The sequence below is a fragment of the Takifugu flavidus genome, chromosome 5 (genome assembly GCF_003711565.1).
Source record: "Takifugu flavidus isolate HTHZ2018 chromosome 5, ASM371156v2, whole genome shotgun sequence".
Classification (NCBI taxonomy): domain Eukaryota; kingdom Metazoa; phylum Chordata; class Actinopteri; order Tetraodontiformes; family Tetraodontidae; genus Takifugu; species Takifugu flavidus.
The window spans coordinates 13,911,707-13,939,442 of record NC_079524.1 but is presented as its reverse complement, the minus strand read 5'-3'; the positions used below and the strand labels follow the sequence as shown (position 1 = coordinate 13,939,442).

Here is a 27,736-nt window from a genome sequence, read left to right as displayed (position 1 = left end):
TTGTGAAATGTAAATTGAGTGCAGAAGGAAGGGTTGAAATGGAAATTTAATCAATCAATCTTTAAATCAGAAATATAGACAATATATAGAAAACAATAAGATTGATCCAAAGATTTATTTGTGTTTATCTGTATTGTTTTATTTGGGTGTTGATTTTGACCCATCATCACATTAAAGAATCATGTTGACCCAAATTAATTAAATGTTTCCAGTTTGAAAATCTTATAGTCAACCCTAAAATGCAGAACACTGTATGCAGCAACTGTAATAATATTTATCAATTTCACATTTAATTAAGATAAAGTCCACTGATCATGAACAATTCTCAAAGTGCCCACAAACTGTCACATATCTACATTCAATCCCTAGGATGTTGACTGATGGTCCTCTCTTCTCATTGGTTGGCCAAGAGAGAATGTCCAGTCAAAAATAAGTTACCAGACTTCTTCAAAATTCTTTTCTTGTGATGACATCTTCTTGGATGGTTGGTTGGTTAAATGTTAGACAAGTTGACTGTTCTGTGCAAAGCCTAGAATAAAGACACAATCAGAGTAAGAGCAAAAAGAGAGACAGAAGATGCAAATTAGTTATAATCTGGTACATTACATCAGATGAAGACATTATATTTGAGTTACAACTCAAATATAAATGTCAGTGTCCCCATTAGAGTTAGAGTTAAGTTAAGAGAGCATACAGAGAGACACATCAGACATACATCTCATCAGACCATAAAAACACGACCTGCCCATTGAAAAAGACTGAAAGTGTGACCCCAAAATATATAAATAACTAGACAATTCCGCAGAAATGGTGAGGGTGTGCCTCACCCTCTGGCTGGTCCCTGCCCCCTCATGTCTGCCTGTTGTACCTCTATGTCTACCTATTGCCCCCACCAAGGCAATTGAGTATATGTTGAGCAGTCTCAGTGCCTGCACAATGCCTATGAGCAGCCCCTCCTATACCCACTGGCTGTGAGTAGCTCCCCCTCCGCCTCGCATGCAGATTCATGGTTCGAACCACCGGTTTTCAAATGCTGATTTGGACCACTTAACACAAGACTTTGAAATACAATCGTGTGAAGTTTCAGAATTTTAGCTCACCTGGTGATGGAGAAACGACGAGTTAAACATGAAGTTTTTGTCAGTTCTGAGCCGTTTTCCCCAACTCTGTTTTTGTATTGAGTTAATAGGAGATTTGAGCGGACCAGTCGGCGCTTTTACAGGCTCGTTTTACGAGGCCCTGGCTAATTAAACGTCCTCAAGTTTGCAAATTAGTCGAGGCTCGTAGCTACAAAATGATGTAATATTTATGAATCTAGGAGCTTCCGGGATAGCGTTATGGCCATTTGTTTGGGAGATTTTCGATTTGAATTTTTCTGCTGCTCCGCTCTAGGTCACGTGGTCTCCCACTCTAACTTGAGCTGAAAATGGTCGAGAGGGCATTTCCAGGTGGAAAAGAAATGCCCCGCAAGGCCTTTCATATTTTACATGGTGACTCAGGACCTCTGTAGTTACGTTTTAAAGGTTGAATGGTCTTTCTATGTGAATGTATGCCGGAGCTACGGACCCTTAAACCGGAGGTTAAATTCTATGACCTTTCCAGGCCTCTCCTATTAGGTAACATGGGTTTTTAAAGCCTTGAAAACAAGTATATCTTAGTTTATATGTAACTTTAGACGCAGGGCTGAGTGAATTAGAGGAGTGGCTGAGAACAAGTGTAAGAACACATGCTAACGCAGTTAGAAAATCGCCAGTAGCCAGTACACCACCATAAGAGCCTGCACAGCAGGGCAGCTGGGTAACTATTTGAAAGAAGCATACCTCAAAACAAAAGTCTCCAATTGTTCACCATCAAGCACTTAATGTAACCAAATAAATTTTCTGCTTTCAGTGATACACTTACTGAACAACCAGCTCTCGTCAATGGTAGCTTCATAGTGCAAAATGTAAAAATATCCACACTACCCGGAGGGGATGACATTGAGTCCTACCTGAAGCTACCAGCTAAAAGTAAATGTAGATAAAATACAATTATAATACATGTTTGTGTTACACCAACCAAAAATAAGTTATTAAAATCAATCTGGAGTCCATGTGTGAGTATGTGAAGATGATGTTAGTTTAAGTTTCTCTGGACTTCTTCCTAATATGACTACTGATGAAATGCATAGCTGCATGTCTTCCTTCCACCAGTGGTTAATGAGCTGGTGTCCAGCAAACGGCGTGGGCTACATAAATAGGTGGCAGTTTTTTTGTGAGAGACATAGCTTGATTAGGAATCCACCCCACCCTGAATGGAGACACTGCCATGTCTAGAAGTTTAGCACATTCTAATAGTCTTAATCAATCAATCAATCATTCAATCAATCTTTATTTATATAGCGTCTGTTACTATCAAAATTGTTTCTAGGCGCTTTAGAGAATCCCAGGTCCTGAGCCCCAACAAGCAACAGTGGCAAGGAAAAACTCCCCTTTAACATGAAGAAACCTTGAGCAAGACCAGGCTCATACAGGGGGACCCTCCTGCTGATGGCGGGCTGGGTAGAGAGAGGAGAAGAGGACAGGTGGAGGAGAGAATACTGTATTTTCACGACTATAAGGCACACCTAAAACGCTGAGATTTTCTCAAAAATTGACGGTGCGCCTTATAATATGGTGTGCCTTGTGTGTAGACTGAGTTCCAAAATCTGCTGTGTGTCTTTGGTAGGTGCACTACAGTAAATGCTCCGCCCATCGATTAGCGGCACACCTACGTGTAAGGACCCCCTAAAATGGCGCCGTTTAAGCGACACGCGTATGAGACTTACTTTAAACTGCAGGACATCGAATATGCGGCTGAAAATGGCAATCAAGCAGCTGCAAGACATTTTAATGTAAATGAGTCCATGGTCAGAGAGTGAACGAAAGTGAGGAAGACGAAGCTGAGTATCCGCGAGAACAAAGCAAGGTGGCCCGAGCTGGAAGCCTGAGTGGAACTGTTGGTTGTGGAACAGCGAACAACTGGAAGGGTCATCTCTACTGTCACCAAAGGCCAAAGCGATTGCTAAAGAAATGGACATTGAGCATTTCCAAGGAGGTCCGTCTTGGTGTTTTTGCTTTATGAGGAGGCAGCATCTCTCCATACATGCAAGGACAACTGTTGCGCAGCGGCTGCCCGCGGATTACCAGGAGAGGGTGGCCATCTTCTGCACCTACTGCCACGACAAGATAACCGCGCCCAACCACATCTATGTTATGCCACCATGGATTGTAGATGCATGGGCTATGATACCGTCTTCATGTATTGTAAGGGCTTTCACAAAAGCCGGCATCAACGCTGAAGCGGAACCGGTCGGTGAGTCTGATTCAGATGATGAAGAAGAGGAATTCGGGATGCTGGACATTGAAATAGCGCAGCTATTTAATTCAGATACAGAAGATGAAAACTTTGATGGTTTTGTGGCAGAAGAATGAATATTTTGTTCAATAAATGTGTCGAAACTCACTGTTTTACTTCCGTTGTCAATTTTTACTGTATGTTTTAGCATGCGCCTAATAATACGGTGCGCCTTATGTATGTTTTAAATATAGATATAGCACCCGTAACTGAGACTGCGCCTTTTATTACAGTGCACCTTATGGTCGTGAAAATACGGTAGGTAGAGAATATAGAAATACATTATATTAATTAAAATAAACTGCCGGTAGAGTTGAGTTGAGTGAGTCAGCTGGGTTGTAGATGAATACGGGGGTGGGGGGGGGGACTACACAAGAAATAATATCACTGATCTAATTGGAGAGGAGAGGAGAGGAGAGGAGAGGAGAGGAGAGGAGAGGAGAGGAAACCATGACCCAGTGGGGTGACAGAGGCCTTTCAGGTGATCATGTTTCTGTGACCCGGCAGCCTCAGCAGCATAACTAAGATGTTAACCTAATTATTAGATGACCCTCTAAATATGATAGTTTGTCTGTCTAGGACAGGGGTGCTCATTACGTCGATCGCGATCTACCGGTCAATCGCGGAGGTAGTACTGGTCGATCGCGGCGTGACGTTAAAAAATATCAGCCTATCATTCATCCCGTCACTTGATTGATATACAGTGGAGCCAGTTAGATGACAACTGAATTTGACCTTCAGGTGACCAATCAAGCGCAAACAACAGTGCTAAGTGCAGCAGAACTTACGATGTCAGCCTATCATCAATCCCGATACTTGATTGACTTACAGGGCAACCAGTCAGATGACAACTGAATTTTGACCTTTAGGCTCATGCGCAAACAACGGCGCTAAGCGCTAAGCTGTTCAGCGCATTACCTCTGATTTTAAGCCAATTAGTTAATATTATGTGTTTTGCAATATTGGCTCATTCGGTTATGCAAGGTACATCAACACACATTGTACATACAAAGAATCTTCAATACATTTGAAAATAATTAGATGTTTTGCATTTTTGTGGTGGGTAGATCATTTTAAATTGGTAATTTTGTAAGTAGCTTGCATGCTGAAAAAAAATGTTTTTTGTCATTACCTTACCTTAAGGTAATGCACAAATTTGCATTGAGCAATAAGGATTCATGTAGTTATGCGAAGTACACAAATTTATATGGATCATATAAAGAATTCTCAATATATTTATGAATAAATGTATGTTTTGTAAATTTATAGTAGGTAGATCTTCTTGACTTGGTCATTTGAAAAGTAGCTCACATGCTAAAAAAGTGTGGGCACCCCTGGTCTAAGATAATAACTGGAACGATAGAATTAGTGATAATAAGCTTTTTCAAAGAGGTATGTTTGAAGATTTTAAGTCTGATCTTAAAAGTAGAGATTGACTCAGCCTCCCGTGCCTGGACTAGGAGCTGATTCCGCAGCAGGGGGGCCTAGTACCTAAATGTTCGGCCCCCCATTCTACCCATCGAGAATCTGGGGACCACAAGTAAACCAGCATTCTGAGAGCGGAGTGGTCTATTGGGACGATAAGGTGTCACTAGCTCCTCCAGGTAGGATGGAGCTAGGCCTCTGAGGACCTTGTAGGTCAAAAGAAGGGTTTTAAAAATTATTCTAAATTTAACAGGCAGCCAATCAAGAGATGCCAGTACAGTAGTAATGTGATCTCTTTTGTCAATACCTGTCAGAACTCTGGCTGCAGCATTTTGGATCACCTGGAGGCTTCTTAAAGAGTTGTTTGGACACCCTGATAATAAAGAATTACAATAGTCCAGCCTGGAAGTAACAAATGCATGGATTAACTTTTCAGCATCATGCAGCGTCAGTAGTTTCCTAATCCTTTTGATGTTTCCCAGGTGAAAAAAGGCAATTCTAGAGACTGTTTAATGTGTGACTTGAAGGACAGATTTTGGTCAAAAGTTACTCCTAGATTCCTCACAGAGAGACTAGATGTTAATGAGATACCATCCAGAGTGATCATGTGATCTAATCTATCCCTGAGAGGTTCAGGACCAAACACCATGACCTCAGTTTTTCCTGAGTTAAGGAGGAGGAAATTTGAAGACATCCAGGACTTTGTGTCTTTAAGACAGGTCTGAAGCTTCACTAACTTCTCTGTCTCCTCTGGTTTCATGGATAGATTTAGCTGAGTGTCATCAGCATAACAATGAAAATATATTCCTTGCTGCTGAATAATGTTTCTGAAGGGAAGCATGAACAAGGTGAAAAGGATTGGTCTAAACCAGTCTAGTGCTGTCCCTGTAATGCCAATCACATGTTCCAGTCTCTGTAACAGGATGCTGTGATCACAGCACTGAGGTCCAGCAGAACCAGCATAGAAACCAGTCCATGATCTGAAGCTATAAGAAGATCATTAGTAACTTTAAGAAGTGCTGCGATCAGGCAGTAAATCAGTTTAGGACCTCGTGACGCTAACCCTGACGTTAGCCTGCTGTGCTGTGATGAGCTCTAAAGCCTGACTGAAACATCTCAAACAGGCTATTTCTCTGCAGGTGCTCCAGTAACTGAGTCACCACCACCTTTTGAGAGCATAAGTCAGAACTAGATCAAGGGTGTGGTTGAAACTATGAGTTGGTTGGTTTATCTGTTGAAGGAAAGCAACTGACTCAAGTAATGAAATTAAGCCATTACTAAAGCTGTCATTTACAACGTTTACATGGATGTCTATGTCTGGCCTCCAGAATGCACTTAACTATGGTAGCTAGAGTCGGCTTCACATAGTGCAAAACAGAGTCGCCAATTGCCAGATTTGGTTTCTCAGCGGGTGTGTCGCTAAGTGGGGAAAAATGGTTAGCCACAGGAAGCGGTAATCCATGAAAAATCAGAGCTGGGGCCAGAACGCAGAACTACAGTCATACACACTTCTCTGCACCTCCATTAAAACAGTTGCAATGACAATATATTATAGAAACTGTTTCTGCCCACTAATTTTCTAAGCACTTAAAACCATGAAGGGAAGTCACTCAAAACAATGTTATAAAATTAACACAACCACTGTAGTATCTCAACAGATCTACATTATAAGAAAAATAAATGTGGCCTCTTAAACATCAGCTCTCTGCCCTCTAAGGCTGTTCTGATAAAGACATGATATTGGACTTTGATATAGATTTATTTTGCCCAACTGAAAGCATATTTTAATATTCACATTGGCAAGGAAAATGACTTAGCATTGTATTCACTCATTATTTGACTCGATGGGGTTTTGCCGAGGGTAAATTCACCAACTCAACAGGTACATTGACAGCCTTGATTTGGTCCTTACATATGGTATTGAATTTGAAAATTGACAGTCCTTCAAACTTCTATTTTCACCGACCAGAAAAACCCGATAGACTGCTGCCTCTGTGACCTGGCCCCAGTTCAAAGTGGTTTAGTGAATTGTGGTCTGAAATGTAAGCAAGCAGCTAGGACGAGAATAGGCACCATGACTTGCCCTCATTAGATTAGTAGAGAGGACATGCCTCAAGCAGAGGAGCATGCTTCACTTTGTCAAACAGGTCCTATTTAAGTAACTTTTACATCCAGCAGGTGTGGCAGTAATCAGGTCTTGCTGTGTACAGTTAGCCATCTGCAGTCATTGCTTAATGGAATACATTAACCTACACCAAAAGAATAACCTATAGATATAAAGTATTCAAAAAAAGATTATTTAAAAAAGGGTTCAGAAAATAAAGATTGCATGTTTCACTTTTAATATTTGTTAATACTGCATGGAGATCATATGTAAGTCACTCCACCTTTTGTGCTGCTCTCCAGGAAAACTTTGATATATGATGTAGGGACGTAGCCTTCTTCCTCCAAATTCCTCCGCACTCTTGTCCAACCATCACCTTTGTCTTCTTCCACTACAGAAAGTAGTTCTCCTTCCACCATTGACAAAGTTCCCTCAGTCTGACCTGCAGAGACATGACATGAACGCGACAATTATTTTTTAGGACTGCACCTTTAACCAGGTATTAAAACATCAAACGCGTCTCCCACTCCAGGCTTTAAAGAGTCAGTGAGGCAGCTTTTCCAATAGAATGTACATTTACAGTAAATATGTACATTTATAGTAAGAGTGAACAGTTTTTCTTCATCCATGGACAAACTCTTACTTCAACAAAATTTCTGTCAATATTCATATCAATTCCCATGACTTTAATATAAATAATATAAATGTCAAACCAATTTGTCATGCCATTAATGGAAATGAATGGTTTAATTTAATTAAATCACAGAGTGTGCCAGTGCATTTAAACTATAAACCAATACATCAGGACATTTTTCATCACATTTGCAAATAAATCAAGTTTTATGAACATAACAGAGTAGAATGGAAAAATTGGACTTTTACAGTGCCTTTACAATTAGTTTTTTCTTTTAAAAAGTCAAAGTTCAGACCAAATTTTAGTTTCATTTCTTGAAACAACTTCCAGGCTTTCTAAAAACTTATAATGATGCTTATACTTGTGTATGTCAACAAATTATAATGTCAAAAAGTTGATTTATTTCAGTTTGTCATACCTGATTTCACTTCCCTGTTGACTGTGCACCTACATATTCATTTGTGGTGCTTAAGGTAATATAAACAAGCGAGCAAAGAAGTTACCCTGTTTGGTACCCTGTGCTGCTTTTGGTACTCTGTGCTACTTTTGGGTCCTTTTTCATGAAATACAGTTTACTCCATTCAAAAAGGTAAAGTTTATATGTTCTATAGATTCATTATACCATTATACATAGACTGATATTTTTTCAAGTTTGTCTCTTTTAATTCTGATTATTATGGCTAAAGCCCAAATTCAGTGCCCAAGAGATTTAAACATTTTTTTTTTTTTTAAACAGCTGTAAAGGTTTACTGAGCTACAAAATAGTCCATTTAGTTTAGGAGGCTTCACCAACATGAAGACTACAGGCCTGATAGTTGTCCAGGAGACCATCATTGATGCCCTGAACCAGGAGGACCAGACATCAAAGGGTGAAAAAGCTGCTGTTCTCGGAGAGCTACATCCAAGCACATTCATGGAAAGTTAAACTTTTAAGGCCAATCTCAGAGCTCAGTCTGCATGTGAACTGTTTTGTCATTGTTGAAAGTCACCCAGAAAGTATGTGGCAGTTCCCACAGATGATCAATGATTTTACAGTATCCGCATAAATGCCTAACCCTAACCCCCATAGTCTCATCTAGAGGTTCTCCGTTGCTTTCTTTGCTCACTTCTCCACATGTCCCCACCACAGGTTTAGAAAGTTTAGTAGGAATCGTTTCAACCATGTGGCTCAGTGAAGTGTGGATAGGCAGAAGTTACTGAAGGTGGTGTAAGGAGTAGAAAGTGTTAAAGTATAGGATGTTTCCAGGAAGGAAAAAATTCCAGATCATTTATATCATTACACCAGCTGCTGTTGATGTAGAAACAAATGCCACCACTGAGTTTTGCTGGAGAATTGCACTGGAATCTGTCCAACTACAGGGTGGAGTCCAGCATGCTTTCTTCCATCCATGTCTCCATAATGGCAGTGATATGACATGACATCTTGGATCGATTGAATTAAGCTTTTTTATTAGCCGTAAGCTATAGTATCTGAGTTTAAGTAAACACTTGAAATATGTATTTGGATTAAATACATGCAAATATTTTGATTAAATTTCTGAAATCAATCAACTTTTGAGGATATAATAATTTATTGAGATACACCTATTTTGAGCAATAGCTTCATTAGAATGTTGGTGGTCATGTTGGAATATATAAAACCTCATCAACCTCACACATATCTATGCTAAATATAAAGCAATTAAAATAAATAAATACCCTGAAAGGGATAAAGAGATTTGCAGGTCCCAATGCTTGGTAAAAGATCATCATCAAACTCATCATCAAACTCAGAAGTTTGAGACTTAAAGTGAAGCTCTGAACTGCCATGGTCTTCAGTATAACTGCCGTCGGGACTAAGAGACAAAGAAACAGACAGAAATCATCACCATGGCAGTGGGTTGCACTGCATCAAATTCCTATGGGTTGAGGGATGATTGGAGATATTATTGATTCATAGTAGTTTTAAAGCTTATGGTTGATTATGAATGATTCTATTTTTTTTACAACAAATCAGAACATTTTTTGGTTTGATACTTAACCTGAAATGCATATCTAACCAAATTCTTATTGCTAATTTTAAGGAAGACAAGATGAACACATCTCATTTCCAAATGAGTCATAGTTGTGTTGAAAAAAACAACAACTATTTGACCCTCAGTTTAAGCATTTGGAATAAGCTCCAACACCCTCATCATGTCTCTGCAAGGGAAATAGTAAAGACAAGAAAACAAAACAAAGACCAGACCCCAGAAAGGCAAAAGCAGACTCATCCTTCTTGAGCCATTAGGTACCTCTCTCTGCTAGCTGGATGGTGGTTCTCCAGCTGTTTCAGGCTGCTGCCTCCTGATGCATTTAGGGCACAACCTCGACTATGTCTCCTGGTGCCATTTTCAGACAGTCTGTTGTCAGTTTCCTTCAGCCACGCCTGGGTATACAAGCAGAGACAACAGGCTTGTTAACACATTGTTGTATGTTTATTGTACACTGCATATTGTGTGCATTTGTGATATAAACCTGGTTTTTCTTTAGTTCGTCATCCAGTTTTTGAAGAATCTGTTTCACTTCTTCCAGTCGAGGCTCCAAACTGTCAGCATCACCCATCTGAGGACTTTGTTCATATACCTCCTTCATCTTTAACAGAGCATCCCTGAAAACACACACACACACATTCCATTCAACTCCTTATAGCTGTTACACCTATTATTTAAATAAGAGAAGCGCAACCGACACCATAATCATTTCTTTCAGGTTAACAAAGGATGGCAAGCACAATCAAGAAAGACGCAGGGTGCTTTATTTGCTAAAATGGGACCAAACCCTGGATTGTCAATAATCAAATAGCAAATCAACACAAGCATTAAACGCTATAATACAAAACCCAATAGTGTAATAATGAAACCAAACGAACGAAAAATCGTCACAAAAGCACAAGAAAAGGGGTTAATGACATCAAAAACTGACCTGTAAAATGAAGAGAGCAGGTGTAGACATGCAGCAAGAACCAATCAGATCAGAGAAACCTGCCAGGTGATCATGTTTCCATACTCCGGCAGCCTTGGCCTTATGCATTTGTTACTTTGGCCTTAACTAAATATGCTAAAGGTGACACTGCTGCTGTTCCAATTATGAGCATTAAATTAGCTACAACAATGATTCTTGCTACACAATAGTTAAGGAGTCAGCCTCCTGTATCAGGGAACGTGTTCCACAACAGGGAAACTAATAGCTACAGGACATGTTCAAGGGAGCCAATCTGAGAGCCACTGGACTTTGAAGAATACATTTTACTTTCACAATTTCAAAAAAAAGGTCTAGAGCCGACTCTAGCGACCATAGTTAAGTGCATTCCGGGGGCCAGAGCGGGCGACATAGAAAACAATCTAAAGCTTCTGGCGAGAAGTAAACGTAAATTTGGTAAAGTTATTATTCACGTTGGAGCAAACGACACCCGCCTTCGTCAGTCGGAGGTCACCAAAATTAACATAGAGTCGTGTGCAACTACACAAAAATGATGTCGGACTCCGTAGCATTCTCTGGTCCCCTCCCCAATCTGGCCAGCGATTAAATGTTTAGTCGCATGTCGTCGCTTCATCACTGGCTGTCACGGTGGTGCCCCGAAAACCAGGTGTCCTTTATAGACAATTGGAAGAGTTTTGGGGAAAAACCTGGTCTAATTAGGAGAGACGGTGTCCATCCCACATGGGATGGTGCCTCTCTCATTTCTAGTAACTTGGCTAATTTTATTAGACCCAAAGTGACCTGACAAACCAGGGTCCAGACCAGGATGCAGAGTTGTAGTCTGCTTCCATAGAACCCTCATCCACCAACAATAACATATTTAACACTATAGAGGTAGTCTCTGTTCCACGGTTCCACGGTTAAAAGTTCATCAAGCACAGAGCAGGGGAGCGGTCAATCACCATAATCATATCAAAATTAATACCAAAGCACAAGTTGGGAAAACTACTATCACAATTAAGTGTGGACTGTTAAATATTAGATCTATTTTGTGTAAATCCCTGTTAGTGCATGACCTGATAGCGGATCATCACATTGATTTATTTTGTCTTACTGAGGCTTCAGGAGGAGGAGTATGTAAGCTTAAATGAATCTACTCCTCCTACCTATCTTAATTATCATATTCCTCATGTTACTGGTCGAGGAGGGGGAGTGGCAGCAATCTATCACTCCAAGTTATTAATTAATCCTAGACCAAAACATGGCTCCAGTTCATTTGAAAGCCTGACTCTTAGCATCACCCATCTAAACTGGAAGACAGAAAAGCCACTTTTGTTTGTAGTTCTATATCGGCCCCCTGCTGGGCCACATTCAGAGTTCCTATCTGAGTTCTCTGATTTCTGATCTGACTTGGTCCTGAGAACAGACAAAGTCATTATCATTGGAGACTTTAATATCCATGTTGACGTTGTAAATGACAGCTTTAGAAATGGCTTAATTTCATTACTTGAGTCAGTTGGTTTCCTCCAGCAGATAAACTAACCAACTCATAGCTTAAACCATACCCTTGATCTAGTTCTGACTTACAGTGTTGAGGTAGAACATGTGTCACTGCTCCCTCAGAACCCACTCCTGTCAGATCATTCATTGATCACTTTTACATTTATGATTAAGGATTCTTCTATCCTCAGAACACAGTCTGACTATAGCAGATGTCTTTCAGATAATGCTGTAGCTAAGTTTAAGGAAGCAATCCCTGTGCTAATCCCAGGACCACCGTGTGTTTCCCCAAGGATCAATCATTATAATCTTAGCCCTGCTGAGGTTGACTCTATTGCTGAAGGTGCAGCAACCTCACTGAGAATCACGCTTGATTCTGTTGCCGCCCTGAAAAAGAAAATAGTAAATCAGAGGAGGCGTGCCCCGTGGTATAATTCACATATCCGGACCCTCAAGCAGAAAGTGCGCAGATTAGAAAGGAAGTGGCATTCTTGTAAAATAGACAGCTATCATGTAGCCTGGAAAGATTGTCTATTAGTTTACAAAAGGGCCCTCCGTAAGGCTAGAACAGCATACTTTTCTTCTTTAATTGAAGAAAACAAGAACAACCCCAGGTTTCTTTTCAGCACTGTGGCCAAATTAACCAAGAGTCACAGTGTTTTAGATCCATGTATTCCTTCTTCCCTTAGTGGTGAAGATTTCATGAGCTTCTTCACTGATAAAGTTCTAGCTATCAGAGAAAAAGCTAACCAGGCCATCCCAACAACTGGACCATCACCAGATGTGCTGACTGTGGGGACATACAGGGTCTCCAACGAGCCCTTAAACTCCTTCAGTCCTATATATTTTTCTGAGGCATCATCGCTAATTCAGAAAGCCAAGTCGACCATGTGTCTTTTAGATCCCATCCCAACACACCTGTTGAAGGATGTTTACCATTGATAGGCAGATCTTTCCTGGACCAGATCAATTGTTCTTTAGTGACAGGTTATGTACCCCGGTCCTACAAGGTGGCAGTGATTAAGCCGTTGCTTAAAAAACCATCACTGGATCCTGATGTGTTAGCAAACTATAGGCCGATATCCAACCTTCCTTTTATCTCTAAAGTTCTTGAGAAGGTGGTGGTGACTCAGTTACTGGAGCACCTGCAGAGAAATAGCCTGTTTGAGATGTTTCAGTCAGGCTTTAGAGCTCATCACAGCACAGAAACAGCACTTCTTAAAGTTACTAATGATCTTCTTATAGCTTCAGATCATGGATTGGTCTCTATGCTGGTTCTGCTGGATCTCAGTGCTGTGATCACAGCATCCTGTTACAGACACTGGAACGTGTGATTGGCATTAAAGGGACAGCACTAGACTGGTTTAGATTGTAATTATCAGATAGATACCAGTTTGCTCATGTCCATGGCATTCCCTCTTCATACAGTAGGGTTAGCCATGGAGTTCCACAAGCATTTGTACTTTTGTACCAATCCTTTTCACCTTGTTCATGCTTCCCTTTGGAAACATTATTCAGCAGCATGGAATATATTTTCATTGTTATGCTGATGACACTCAGCTAAATCTATCCATGAAACCAGAGGAGACAGAGAAGTTAGTGAAGCTTCAGACCTGTCTTAAAGACACAAAGTCCTGGATGTCTTCAAATTTCCTCCTCCTTAACTCAAGAAAAACTGAGGTCATGGTGTTTGGTCCTCAACCTCTCAGGGATAGATTAGATCACATGATCACTCTGGATGGTATCTCATTAACATCTAGTCTCTCTGTGAGGAATCTAGGAATCGAGGAATCTAACTTTTGACCAAAATCTGTCCTTCAAGTCACACATTAAAACAGTCTCTAGAAGTGCCTTTTTTCACCTGAGGAACATCAAAAGGGTTAGGAAACTACTGACGCTGCATGATGCTGAAAGGTTAATCCATGCATTTGTTACTTCCAGGCTGGACTATTGTAATTCTTTATTATCAGGGTGTCCAAACAACTCTTTAAGAAGCCTCCAGTTGATCCAAAATGCTGCAGCCAGAGTTCTGACAAGTATTGACAAAAGAGATCACATTACCACCGTACTGGCGTCTCTTGATTGGCTGCCTGTTAAATTTAGAATAATTTTTAAAACCCTTCTTTTGACCTACAAGGTCCTCAGAGGCCTAGCTCCATCCTACCAGCTAGAGCTAGTGACACCTTATCATCCCAATAGACCGCTCCGCTCTCAGAATGCTTGTCTACTTGTGGTTCCCAGAGTCTCTAGAGGTAGAATGGAGGGCCGAGCATTTAGCTACCAGGCCCACCTGCTATGAAACCAGTTCCCTGTCCAGGTACGGGAGGCTGACTCCATCTCTACTTTTAAAATTAGGTTTAAAACCTACCCCTTTGAAAAAGTTTATTGTTACTAATTCTGTAGTTCCAGTTACTGTCATAGACAGACAAATTATCATACTTAGGGGGTCGTCTAATCATTAGGTCACATCTTAGTTATGCTGTTATAGGCCGAGGCTGCGGGGCCCAGAAACATGATCACCTGACAGGCCTCTGTAACCCCACTGGGTCATGGTTTCCTCTCCTCTCCTCTCTTCTCCTCCCCTCTCTTCTCCTCTCCTCTCCTACCTATTCTATCCTCTACCTTTCCTCCCCCCTCTCCTCTCTCTCTACCCAGCCGGCCATCAGCAGGAGGGTCTCCCTACATGAGCCTGGTCCTGCTCAAGGTTTCTTCCTGTTAAAGGGGAGTTTTTCCTTGCCACTGTTGCTTGTCTGGGGTTAGGCCCTGCTATTCTGGAAAGCGCCTTGAAACAATTTTGATTGTAAAACATGCTTAATAAATAAAGATTGATTTGATATGATTTGATTTGCTCCAATGGAAACCAAAGGCCTAACCCTGACAGAGTGGAAAAGGGAAGTTAAGGATGCCCCTGTAGCCTGATCCTGAATAGAAAGACCAAAGCACCTATTGACAATGTTCCCTCTAAGCTGTGCGCTTGCGCAATCGCGCACTGCTTGCACATACTCAGCGCATAAGAAAATCTATGCAGCGCACAAAATAAAATTCAACAGAAACGTATTAATTAATATTTAATTTTAGAACTGATATAATCTAGTTTATTAGACCAGTAATATTGTTTTCTGTACCATTTCGCAACGTAACTCAATGAGCGACAGGTGTCCAGCCAATCATAGCATTGATAGTGTTTGCGTATGTGCCCTGCCTTTACTCGCCATTCAGGTTAGCTAGCTAACAACAGTGCAGCAGAGTTAAGAGACGCAAATGCTAATCCCTTATCATGGCAAAACAAACGGGCAGAGCCACATCCACTCATCAAGCCAAAGTAAAAAAGAAATGCGATTCTTTTAAGATGGAATGGCTGTCGGATTGTGTGCAAATAGAAAAACAAGCAGTGAAACTCTTCCTAGGACTCTTTCAGGACTCTTCCTATGGTTAAAGCAGGACTCTCACATATAACATAGTACACATCTCATGAACAACAAGATTTTTGTCTTTTTCATTTTATGTGCTGCTGTCATTTGATTATTTTAATAAGCCATGTAACTTGCTATGATCCAAGGTTTTGAACAAGCATGATACTGGTGTGTGGCCACAGCGTACCCATCTGATGTTGCTCACAGTGGTCCTCAGTGTGCTCAGGGAACTTGTGTGTCTGCTCAGACACATGAAAAATTAGAGGGAACATTGCCTATAGACTACCACTCTTGTAAAATTTGTCAGAATCTACATCCATGTTGTGAGTTGGTGGTCATTTTACATTTACTTTTTCATCATTTAGCAGGTCCTTTATTCCAAACGACTTAGAGTGAGAGACATAATCAGCTACTATGCAATCGAGACCAATGTGAATAAAATACCTTACAGTCCTAAAATACCTGGCACAATTACAACTACCTACTAACAGTGCAGAGCTATGGAGTAGTGAATCGGGATAAAAATGCTGCATTTTGGACCATCTGAAGTGGCTTTACCACACAATTCAGCATAACTGTTAGAAGTGAATTGCGGTATTTAATGCAGATCACATGACTTGTACAACCAGCAGTTGTGCTGGACATTATCTTCATGAATCACAGTAGCTGGGATAGCATTCTCAGGACTGCTCTGAGATTTTTCTATGTACTGATAGCAGCTTTAACACATGCAACACAACAATTGATATTGTATGTAACTTTGTCAGAAATACTCTCCAAATCACCATCCCAGTCATTGCAGTCAAAGGACTGCAGAAGCCAGAACCTACACACACCTCCAGAGGACAGATAGGACTCAGAAGATATGGCGGGTGGCAGCGGGGGATGTTTTTGAGAACAGAATAGTGTTTGATGAGGTGTACCTCTGTTCTTTCTCTCTCTGAATCTCTTGGCTGATATTATTGATTCTGCTTTGAAGTTTAATGCGTCTCTGTTCAGGAGGGAGGTGGCTGCAGTCTGCCGGAGCCAAGCCCTGAAACAAATTTTAAAACTACATTTACAAAATTCAAATATGACCACATAACACATTAACTGTAATGGAACATGTGCAAAAAAGGTGCAATGCTCACCAGTTTCAGTGACAGCTGTCAGGGGTAAACAGGGGTAAAACATCATCAAAAGTGATTTTATACATCTAGACATTTAAATAAATATACACACATTAACATAAACCCACATCTTACACACAAATTTATTTGTATACACATGCATTTTTAAAAAGTAAAAGCACATATAAAAACATATATTTATATATAATACCCCTCGCTTGAGACTGCGAAAACACTGTTTCCTTCTTGTCCTGGAGCCACACATCATGAAGTCATTCAGCTGCTGGGTGATAGGTGCTCTACAGGCAGGGGGGGGGCGTTGCAGATTATGAGCTGGGGCCTCTGGGGAAGGCAAGATCGGGGGTGGGGGTGGGGGCTGGTGGGGGGATGAGAGCAGTCTCAATAGCTGCAGTAAGAGGGAGAGCTGTTGTCAGTGCAGCCAGATTTGAGAGTGTTTATTTGCATAAGCATCAGCTTTATGTTCAAACCTTATTTTTTCGTATAAAGGGCCATCTTTTTTTGCTTTGTCTTCGTCCTTCAGCTCGATTATCAAGGTAACTGGATTCCGAAACGCTCCGTCTGATGGTGGCACTATAGTCCTGGAATGCCACATCACCTGGAGGGTCGAATCCTGATTTATACACCTCCGCTACCTGCTGGGTGTCCTAACCATGCAAACACAATTATTTTAAACATTGTTTGTACTGGTATTGGTATTACTGAAAAAAGATACAAAAACAAAACATGGTGAGAAGCAGGATGTGTTTTTTCTTGTTTGGCCTTTTTCCATCTACTATCCAAGGAGACTCACCATCCGGGGCTGAACACTTTCAGCTGCGTCCATCATGGCATCCAGGCAACGGCTCATAACAGGGAGAACCTTTCTCTCAGTATCCACTAACAAACGCATGCCTTCGCATATTCTCTCAATGCGCCTCTCCTCCATGTCCTGGATACGCTACAAACACAGAAACACAACATTCCCTGACCTTCACCTTTCTCGGAATAACCAGGGCTATGTCACAGTTGTGCTATCTTACTTGGTATATAACGGGAACTAGGGTGTGGTAGTGCTGGTACTGGTCATGGTTAAACTGGCTTAAACTGGACAGATAGTCTTTCCTAGACTCTTCAGCAGCTTCTTTCTTCTGTTGAGCTGTCTGATGAGCCTGAGAGTGATTAAAATTTGTTCAGAACTTTGTTATTTTTCTGAGAAGCATGCCATCTGTCAAAAAACCTGCTTGGTGGAGGTAATGATGTAGTGAAAACACTTCTCTGGCTGGTATTAAAAAACCTAAACTGCTAGAAATCTTGCCATTACCGTATTTTCATGACTATAAGGTGCACCTAAAAGCCTAGAATTTTCTAAAAAATCGACGGTGCGCCTTTTAACCCGGTGCGCCTTTTGTATGGATTACGGTAATATTGGTTAATTGCGGCTACCGTAGTCAGTAGGCGTGGCCGAAGTAACAGCAGTAAGAGTGATAAATAGGAATTCTAGTTCAGTCCCAAACCATTTCTGTCTGTAAAGACCCCAAAATGGCTCATTGGCAAGAGAATTTAACGTGAACGAATCAATGGTACGGAAGTGGAGGAAACAACAAGACGACCTGCGCCAGGTGAAGAAGACTCAACGGAGCTTCCGAGGAAACAAAGCCAGAAGTGGATTAACAAAGGAACTCCAGCCGCTAGATATTGGTGTCAACAGGGCATTCAAAGCTAGACTGCGAACTGCGTGGGAGCGTGAACACACGTTCACCAAGACGGGGAGACAGCGTCCGAGCTTTCAGGAAGGCAGGGATTGTCAATGAAATGCCAGACAACACCAGCGACACTGACCCTGATGACGACTGTGACGAGACGGAGCCGGCCATGTTGGACGCCGTATTCGCACAACTGTTCAATTCGGACACCGAAGAAGGAATTCGAGGGATTCCTGAATGAGGAATGAACTGATAAAGTGAGCTTTACGTGTTTCTTTTGTGTGTTTACAACTTAACAAGGCTGGTCATACTGTGAATATGGACATTACCATTTGAACAACGTTGTTATATTGCTATTGTTATATTGCTATTGCTATTGCTTTGCACTACTTCGAGAGTTACCGTATATTGTGTTTGCACTAACGTTTAAATTACCGCAACGGTACTACGTGATAAAAATGTTGCACTAAATCGAAGATTTATTAAACCCCACTATCCACTTGTGATAAAAATGTTGCACTGCCTGTTATAACTCGCTGTTTTACGCGAAAACACTACGTCACTCGGGAAAAATAATAAAACGGCTGTTTATTCATTTGGGAGTGAATGGAGTTGTGAGAACGCCGGTTTGTATTCTATTAATAAAGTTTGACTGACTTATCTGACTGTTTTATTGACATTCCTTTTAGCGCAGCTTGATCTAGTGAATGCGTCATGAAACGACAGGCACTACGCAGTTTCTATGCTATGCGCCTTATAACACGGTGCGCCCTGTGTATGAAAATAGTTCTAAAATAGGCTGTTAATTGAAGGTGCGCCCTATAATACGGTGCGCCTTATGGTTGTGAAAATACGGTATATTTGATCCAGACGTGATCTTTAACTCAGACATTAAATATTGTTATAAATTTTATGCAATTACATAAAAATCAGGTTTTCCCCAAAATTATCTAAAAATAGTTATTTTTTAGCTTTCCACACATAGGTTAAAAAAGATCTTACCTTCAAAGTGCAGCGCTGAGGGAGATAAGATATCAGAGACAGTTAAACATAAATCATGTCTCAGATGTCAAGGTGATTCTCGATGGCTGTTCTCAGGCATCCAGTTGTTAGCATTAAGCAATACATGGGGAAATCAAATCAAATCTATGTTGAGGCCTTTAATATGTGAGTGCCTATAATCATCATTCAATCAAAAAGAACCACTGCTTCTGAAACTGTTTGCTAACTGACCAAATCATAGAAAAAATAAAAGAAATTTAGGATTTGATGTCTACCACTGTAATCAGAAAGCACAAAGAGTAGAGTTTCTACTACTTCTAATGTGAATGTATCTACCTTCTCTCCATCTGTCTTGTTGTCAAGGTCAATTCTGTTGCAGATGTGCTGTGCTCGCTCTGCCTCCTTACAGTCTCGCTCAAACCGCCGTTTACTCTGAAAAAATACGAAGTAAACACCAAAATAACTAGATCATCAACCTCAATATTAGCATTTATTGTGGGCTTGAAAGTGTTCAAAAAATGTAACCATGCAGGTTGTCAAATTGTAGTGGATGTGGAATTATTCTTGTAGTTCATGAGAGTGGGCTCAGCCCTCTTTATCAGTCATCAGGAATGCACACCTACGAATAAAGTTTTCCAGCCCTTTTGCTCTGTACTCTCCTGGTAAGATATTCACTAAAACCCTGTTTTTGTTTGTTAAAACCATAAACTTGTAAATTGAATGCTTTCCAGTCACTAGTAGTGACATTGTTTCAACAACCTATGGAACCATCTCACCAGCTTTACACCTTTCTCTCACAGAAATCATTTGGATATGAATTATTACTTTACATCTCCTATGTTCTGTAGGACATTTTAAAATATATGTATAACAATAAATGAAAGTATACTTCATCCAAATTCTTTATTCTTACAATATTGCCTAGGTAGGTTTGTAATTGTCACTTTTATTGATTATATGAATGTGGTATCTGACATTATCCAATTGGAGCGGGACATTTGGTTGTCTCTTCCAATCCTGTCACAGCTCAGTGACTCACAGCTCAGCTCACTGTCACTCACATTACAGTAACAGTGTGTCCACTCAAAGAAATATACTAAAATCTATACTAGAATCTTTATCGCCTACTCATTGACACTAAATATGCGCTGTAAAGCCTAAATGGCACGGCTAGAATTAGTCAACCTTGTATTTTTTTCACCTACTTTCCGCAAATAAGTACAACTTGGATTTATGAATAACATAAAATTAAATTTTTTAAACACCATCCACATCTTTTCCACCCAATTCCAATCCTTTGAAAATTATGTGATCAGCCGTGATTCCCAAATACTTGATCAGATCAGGGAAACCCGTTGCTTTTGGAGTTGATGGAATCATAAATAATAGAGAAAAAAGCCAAATGTAGGATAGTGTTGCCATGTCCAATATGTTTTATGCCATTTCTTTGTGTTTTGTTCTCTTGGTTCTCTCACTGGCCAACTCCCTGCTATTGCAAGCAACTCCAGAGGTTCTTGGGTTGCCAATTTCTATCTGTGCTTTATTGAGGACTATAGTAAGGTGGTAGCACCTCTTACTAGCATAACCTCCACTTTAAAGGCTTTCCAGTTGTCCAATGAGGCTGAAGTGGCATTCTGCCAGATGAAGTCCCTATTTGCCTGCATCGCTGCAGGAAGGTGTCGGGTCGGGTCCGCTCCACCCTCCTACATGCTTCCTCACAGTACCAGAGGCAGGCCAACCTTCACCATGTTCCAGCCCTGTCCTATCTGCCAGGCCAGGGAGTCTCGCTTTCCTCTAAGGATCTCTCCCTCCAAGCTGACTCCCGGAATCTCATTCCTCATTTTCTCGCACCATTTGTGATTGACCGTATTGTCAACCCCTCCTCGGTTCACATCAAGTTGTCTCCTTCACTCAAGATTTGTCCCACTTTCCTTGTCTCTTGAATTAAACAAGTCTCTGAGTCGGATCTGGTCCCTCCATCCGAGCACCCGCCTCCACTGCATGTTATTGATGGTGGCCCAGCTTAAATGGCACATTCCTCGCCACCACATCTGGGATAACAGTCCTCTGTGCACCTTATACTGGGATCATCCCAATAAGCCTGGTAGGGTGCCAGGATTCGCCCATTGACGGGGAGGGTGCTGGGATGTGCAGGTCAGATTTGTTTTTGCTTTGTCCCCTTTTTTTTTAATACTCATTTCCCTTATCTGTGCAGGCTGGATTTCTCCAACCCCCTCTTCTGGAGTTTGTCACCTGCTGGTTGCGAGCGCATCAGGAGCAGCTGTATTTATCTCTGGCCCTGCCAGTTTGTCGCTTTAACTCCATGTGGTAATTGCGTACCGTCTCCTGTTCTCATTCTTATAGAGAGAAGCTAGAGTTTTGATTTCTGTTTCTTTGATTGCCTTTTGTTTTGTTTCCAGCCTCAGCTGCTACGCTCAGTTTCATTTTCTGGGTCCAGCCTGCTCTGGGCCACACCTGCAAGTTTTGCTTGGTGCTCTTTTTCTAGTTGACTAAACCTTCCTTTGGCAAAGGACTTTTCTGATCGTGGTCTGCATTGTGGGTTCTGTCGCACTTCTGCCTTAACAGAGGCACTGGCATGGCCAGTGTGTTTTGTGCCATTTGTTTGTCTTTGGTTTTCTTGGTTCTCTCTCTAGGGGTGTGGTGGATTAGCTTTTGTACCGTTTGTTTGTGACTGTTACACTTGCAGCTATTTATCAATCAACACTCTTCAATAGCCACTGCCTGCTGTTCACCAGCATCTGATCGTTTGTTCTGTCTTGTGGTAAACGTGCGTCAGCAGTGTCCTCATGATTCGTACCTTAGAGTAATTTTGTTCTTTTTTTCACACCTCTTCCTAGGCCACCACGCACCTCTCTTTCGGAGGAAGAACCTGCACTTCATGCACCTCACTTTCCACCGCACAGTGCACTGTAATCTCAGTTCAATTAAAGTCTTGTTTAAGCACTGTCAGCTGTTGTGTGTCTCCTTACGGGTCCAGTCTAAACTCTGTGTGTAACAAGTGTATCTACATGAAATATTTTATTTCTCTTGCCATAGCTTATTTAATACTTATGTTATCTGTAATGTTTGGTTCAGGGTACCCTCTCTAAAAGCTAATAGAGTATAAATACATTTTAAAATGACATAATACAATTTGTGGTTTAGCTATTTGACCACTGTGCTTTGTAAAGTGCTGTGTGTGAGCCACCTGGTACGAGCCAACTGGACAAATCTGTTCCTATTCAAGTAATAAACGTGATGTTAAAAGTCTGGCTCATCCATTTGAGCACAATAAATTCCAACTCAAGTAAATCTTGACTGTGTATTCAGACCAACATCATAACTATTTACACAGTTGTTATGTTGGTCTGAATACACAGTCCACACTTAAACTTTGAATAAAATTGGAATTATACAAATTAGCATGGTGATCGGTGCTGAAAGATCACCCACAGTTTCCAGTTGTTTCCAGGAATTCTCAATGTGCTGTTGGGCACGACGACCATCTTGAAAATGCTGTAAAAATAAAAAACACGAATAACTTGCTGATGACAATGTTGCAATTTTTACAATTTGCAAACCATATTTTGACATAAAATTGTAGAGTGTGTTTGCGCAGTTGTGTGCATGCGTATGTGTATGTACGCACACTCTTTCTCTCGGTCTTCAACTCCTGAGTGTATCTCATCAGTTCACAAACTACCTGGGAGTTCAGGTTTTCAGATAGTTCTTCTTTCTGAATTGAAAGTTCATGCAGTTGTCGAAGAGTCGCAGCAAAGGCCAAACACCATGTGTACCTTTACCAACCAATCAGAGAAAGGATAACAAAAATGTTTCAACAATGGAGACAATACCACTCACAGAAAATGGCAGAGAGCAGGGAAGAGCAGGTTAAGAAAGCACTTAACGTTTACAGCAGAACTACTCATCCTCTATTAGCTCCTGAGTTTCACACACAGCCAATGTAGCAAATGCAGAATGTATTGTTTGCAAAATATCAAGAGGACACAAGAAAAAAGTCATTCATGGGTAAATCTCTACTTTGTTGCTTCCAGAACTCCACTGCATTTAAAAAACCCAAATGTTTCCATAAATACAGCACCCTCTACAGACACATATTGTGCTCTATGGGGTGCAGCAAAGGATGGCAATTTAGATGGTTCAGCATCTTTCACATTTTGTAGTCCTGGAGAGTATTTAAACAACTAAGGAGCTCATGTTCTAGTTAGAAATTATGAGTGTATATTTCCTTGTGTGAGGGGTCCATAGAAAAGAACACCTAACACTCTGAATTACTTCTATTTTCTCCTCATGTCTGCATCCCCCATTCCAAAATAGCCTGAAAATAGATTTATTTTTTCCTGGCAGGAGAAAAGAAGCCAAAATGATTCTTGTAGCACTGACTGCAATTAGATTTTTTTTAAAATTTATCACGATGTCAATTCCTGAAATTAATAAAACCTTCAAAGATGGGAGCAGCTATGTTACTGTGCAGAACCCTACTCCCAGGCCTAGCACTCACAAGAAGATATATTATAGGTGTACACACTAATTTAGATATTTTGTTCTTTATAAAGAAACGTTTAGCATATTAAGGTCTAATCTAATCTAGTTTTATTTATTTATGGAAAAGAAAGTGAGTTGATTACAGAGAAATAACAAAATAAGCCTTATTTTACTCAAAGAAATTAACAAAATGTATATTGTAACTCAGGTGAAAAGGCAGGGCACCTTACACCTTAATAGCTATGTTACAGCTTAATAGCTATTTAGCTGTAAAAACTTCAGTGAGATGCTTCTTGTAGCCCAGTCAAACACATCAGTCTTTAACATTGGCGTGTTGAAGATTCTTTTTCTAGAATGCTTCATTTTATTCATGCCAAACATATACCCTGTTAAAATGTCCCAATAATTCTGTTTAGCCTCATCTGTCCAGAGAACATTATTCCGTAAGTAGTGATTTTTGTCTCTTTCAAATGTTAGTCTGATCTTCGTGTTTCAATCAATCAGAGCAGTTTTCTCCTTCCACACCTCCCATGAAAGTTCACCATGTGCACATTTACCATCAACAGTAACAAGAGTTGGAGGTCCCATGATGACATCTTAGGGCTTTTGATGAGTTGTTTCAGCATCATGTGGTCTGTGCTCAGGGTGAAAATGCTTGGACAAGCAGACATGTTTGTTTTCAAAGTCCTACACTTAAATTTTAAACAGTGGAATGGCTGATTTTAAATTATTTGGAGATCTTTTTAATTTTCTTACCAGACTTGAACACCACTATAATCACTGGTGGAATCAGATTTCCCTTTTGATTTCGCCAAAGTGTTCATTCTCACACAGTCAGGACACCAAACTAAATATCTGAAGTTTAAATAGGGTTACACTCCATCAGAAAGCAGAGTTAAAATTCTCTATTCAAGTGCACCTGATGGGATACACCTTTGTTTGCCATTTAATTGGACTTTTTTTTTTATTAGACCAACCTGCTTTCATCCTCTCTCCCTCTCTTTATTTGATACTTCTTGGAAAGGCTCCTAAGTAGGAAGACAAATACATATGTTATTAATCTCATTAAAGGTACAATAATACATAAAACCAATATAAAAAATATATAAAGAACAAACACTCACCCACACACATACATATTTTCTTTCTTTATATTTTTTTCTTGACTGTACCCCTGAATGAGACAGCTCAATGCAAGGCCCTACGTGAGCATTTGGGGGCAGGTACCTTGCTCGTGGATACCTTGGTCAGTGCTCCAAAGGTGTCCAGGCACTTCTGCTTACTACTTGAACACCCAGTTCCCTACAGACTGAGCTACCACCACACAAATATATACTAGCGGTATACTTGCTATACAGAAGTTGTATAGCAAGACATAAAATACATACTGAATATCTGTATACGTAACCTTACACGTGCACAGACACACAAATGTTAAAATGAGGATCATTTGAATATTATACTGAGGATCAGTATGATGACAGGCACAAACAGCTGGGTTAACAAAGATAATGACAAGAACAATGTTTTTACAAGAACAATGTTGCAAGAGGCAGGCTAGAAGAATCAGAAGGATCAATAAGATTTCAATGTTACCTGATCTGTTTGGCATAGCTCAGCTCAATGTCTGCTCTCTCTTTAATAAACTTGGTGTATCTCTCCAGGAAGTCAATGCCCCAGCCAGTGTGTTTTTCCAAGCTATCAAACTGATCCTGAAACACAAAAAGAAAATGTTCAGTTCTTTCACATATTCTATAAGTCTACCGGCAGCTGAACTATGAATTGATTACAATGCATGATCTACACTGTTACCTATAAACATGGAATAATTTTTATTTTAGACTTTTTATTCATATACATCAATAATCACTTTTGTCCAGACTGATGAATAATTTTGGGAAGATTTACTTTGTCTACAAAGAATAAATCACATCTTAATCATTTTGCCGAAATAAATAAGAAATACTTGACTCTAACAATGGGCAACGGTGTATTATGTTTAGTTCAAACTCAAATGATAACCAGTAGTGGTGGTAAATTTTAAAGTTTTCTACATTCTATAAACTGTACGTATGCACCTACATAATGCACCCAGGATTCAATTTAATTAAATTCAAATGTATTGATACAGTGACCGCTGAACAACCAACAGGAAGAAATATGAAGAACTCTAGAACAGGAACAGGCTCATATGTGGGGACCCAGCCAATAGGAGAAGAACAGACACATCAAATGTACATACATTTACCTTAGACATTAGCATTACCTGCAATGCTAGCAGTGCTTGAAATATTTATGCTGAAATGCCATTTCAAATCAATCACAACTTTTTGTTGTTCTAGTGGCAACAATAGGCGCAAGGTGCAATACCCAATCAGATAAATAATTGGCCTGATGGGGGTTCACCCATTTTGTGAACTACTGCTTACAGGGGGTGCTAAGGCAGTCTCAGAAAATTGGAGGAAAATTGAGAAAAAAAAATGCAAACATAACAATACAATACAAAAAAACTGACTGTTATTATAAATACAATGTACTAATGTGTACTAATATAACATTGCCTGCCTGTTCTTGATGTCACTGTTTCTGGCCTGGCGGTTTGTGTGTGTCGTTAAGTTGCTCTGATCCTCAAAGTAGCATGTAGCTAGCTAGTGCAGGAATGGTCAGGTTTTTGAAAAGAAAAGGTCCCATGGAAAAGACAAAAAGCTCAATTATGGAAACTGAGTACTTGTGGCAAAATAAAATACGCAATAAAGAGGCAACATCCTCTTCCCTGTTAATCAAGGAAAAAATGGCTTCTTTAAATGAAAAAATAGCATTCCTGAAGAGTCAAAACTTATAGCCTTCAAAATATCAGCTATAGCTGGTATCATGACAAAAGGAGATAGATGAGAATGATAAATGACCATGACAGAAGGATAAATCCAGATACAACACGAAGAACTGGCATTAAATGTGGCTGATATTGAGAAAGCATACTGGAAAAAGGCAAAAAAGATTGATCAATAAATTACATTTTTATTTATTATCTCCATGCATGCATACATTAATATGGAGTTGTTGCATTCTAGTGACTGACAATGACAGATAGATTGAGGATGGAATGATTATAATGATGATTGATGAGAAATGTTGAGTTATGATTTAAAGTCTGCATGCTCATGTGATGCAGAGCATAATGGAGGTTCACGCCAATTCCTGTCTGCTTCCTGTGATGCAGTGCATAATGGAGGAGGCAGAGCATGAACCGCAGTCGTCACTCACCATGTTGCTATGGCAGAGCAGAGATACCCCCGCCCCCCATACATACACACACACACACACACACAGGATGAACGGTTAATATTAAAGGGATTGTTTGAATGAAACCTACCCACAGCTCAGTACCCCAGTTAGAGCTCATCATGTAACTCCACTATGGCTGCTCCCTCTTGTAATCTGACATCTACCACAAGATGCTGCGTCTGATCCCCATGCGTATCCCTTCCAACACACCAATTCCTGTCTGCCTGTAGCAGTCTGTCATGGATGGTTGGAAAAAGAGAGGGCATGGCTAAAACTGAGCATGCTCAGTGTGTCAGTATACGAGAATAAAATAGCTGTGATGGCATCATAGTACCAGCAGGTAGTACTACCCTACATTACACTGTATACAATGAGAAAATTAGATTAATGAAATACATTTGAGAAAGGTTAGATGAGTTTAAATACTTTTTTTAATCATTTCATGGTATCTCTATATGCCCTTTTTATAAAAATTCTGTGAAATTTTTTAAATTTTATTTGTATTGAATATAACCTCAGCTTAACTAAACCTTGACATAAACAAATTGCATATAATACTATTCAGAAATGTTTTTCAAGGATTGATTAAGTTAATGGAGTTACTAAAGCAAAACAAGATTGTTGATTTGTTCGTAATTTGAACCCATTTGTGAATTTGAAAAATCTACATTTCAATGGCGGTCTGATCCCCGGCTGCAGAATCGAGCTCTAGGGACATGGAATGTCACCTCTCTGATGGG

The 27,736-nt window shown here is 40.2% G+C and overlaps 1 protein-coding gene across 2 annotated transcripts; it reads right to left on the bottom strand.

The window, feature by feature from the left end:
* Positions 1-113: 113 nt before the first annotated feature.
* On the bottom strand, positions 114-27,258 carry LOC130526500 (formin-binding protein 1-like). 2 transcript variants are annotated; one of them, XM_057034242.1, is made up of 18 exons: positions 27,085-27,258; positions 25,308-25,423; positions 24,689-24,739; positions 22,855-23,002; positions 22,659-22,721; positions 19,542-19,637; positions 19,206-19,220; positions 17,541-17,669; positions 17,312-17,458; positions 16,989-17,165; positions 16,712-16,906; positions 16,522-16,536; positions 16,315-16,424; positions 10,035-10,167; positions 9,812-9,945; positions 9,237-9,373; positions 7,188-7,346; positions 114-529 (listed from the first exon to the last, which is right to left on the bottom strand). In XM_057034242.1, exons 1-18 carry the CDS (start codon positions 27,115-27,117, stop codon positions 501-503), a joined length of 1,887 nt encoding a protein of 628 aa, XP_056890222.1. In that variant the 5' UTR covers positions 27,118-27,258; the 3' UTR covers positions 114-500. The 2 variants fall into 2 exon arrangements, with proteins under 2 accessions (XP_056890222.1, XP_056890224.1); XM_057034244.1 differs by having other exon boundaries at positions 16,712-16,876.
* Positions 27,259-27,736: the final 478 nt, after the last annotated feature.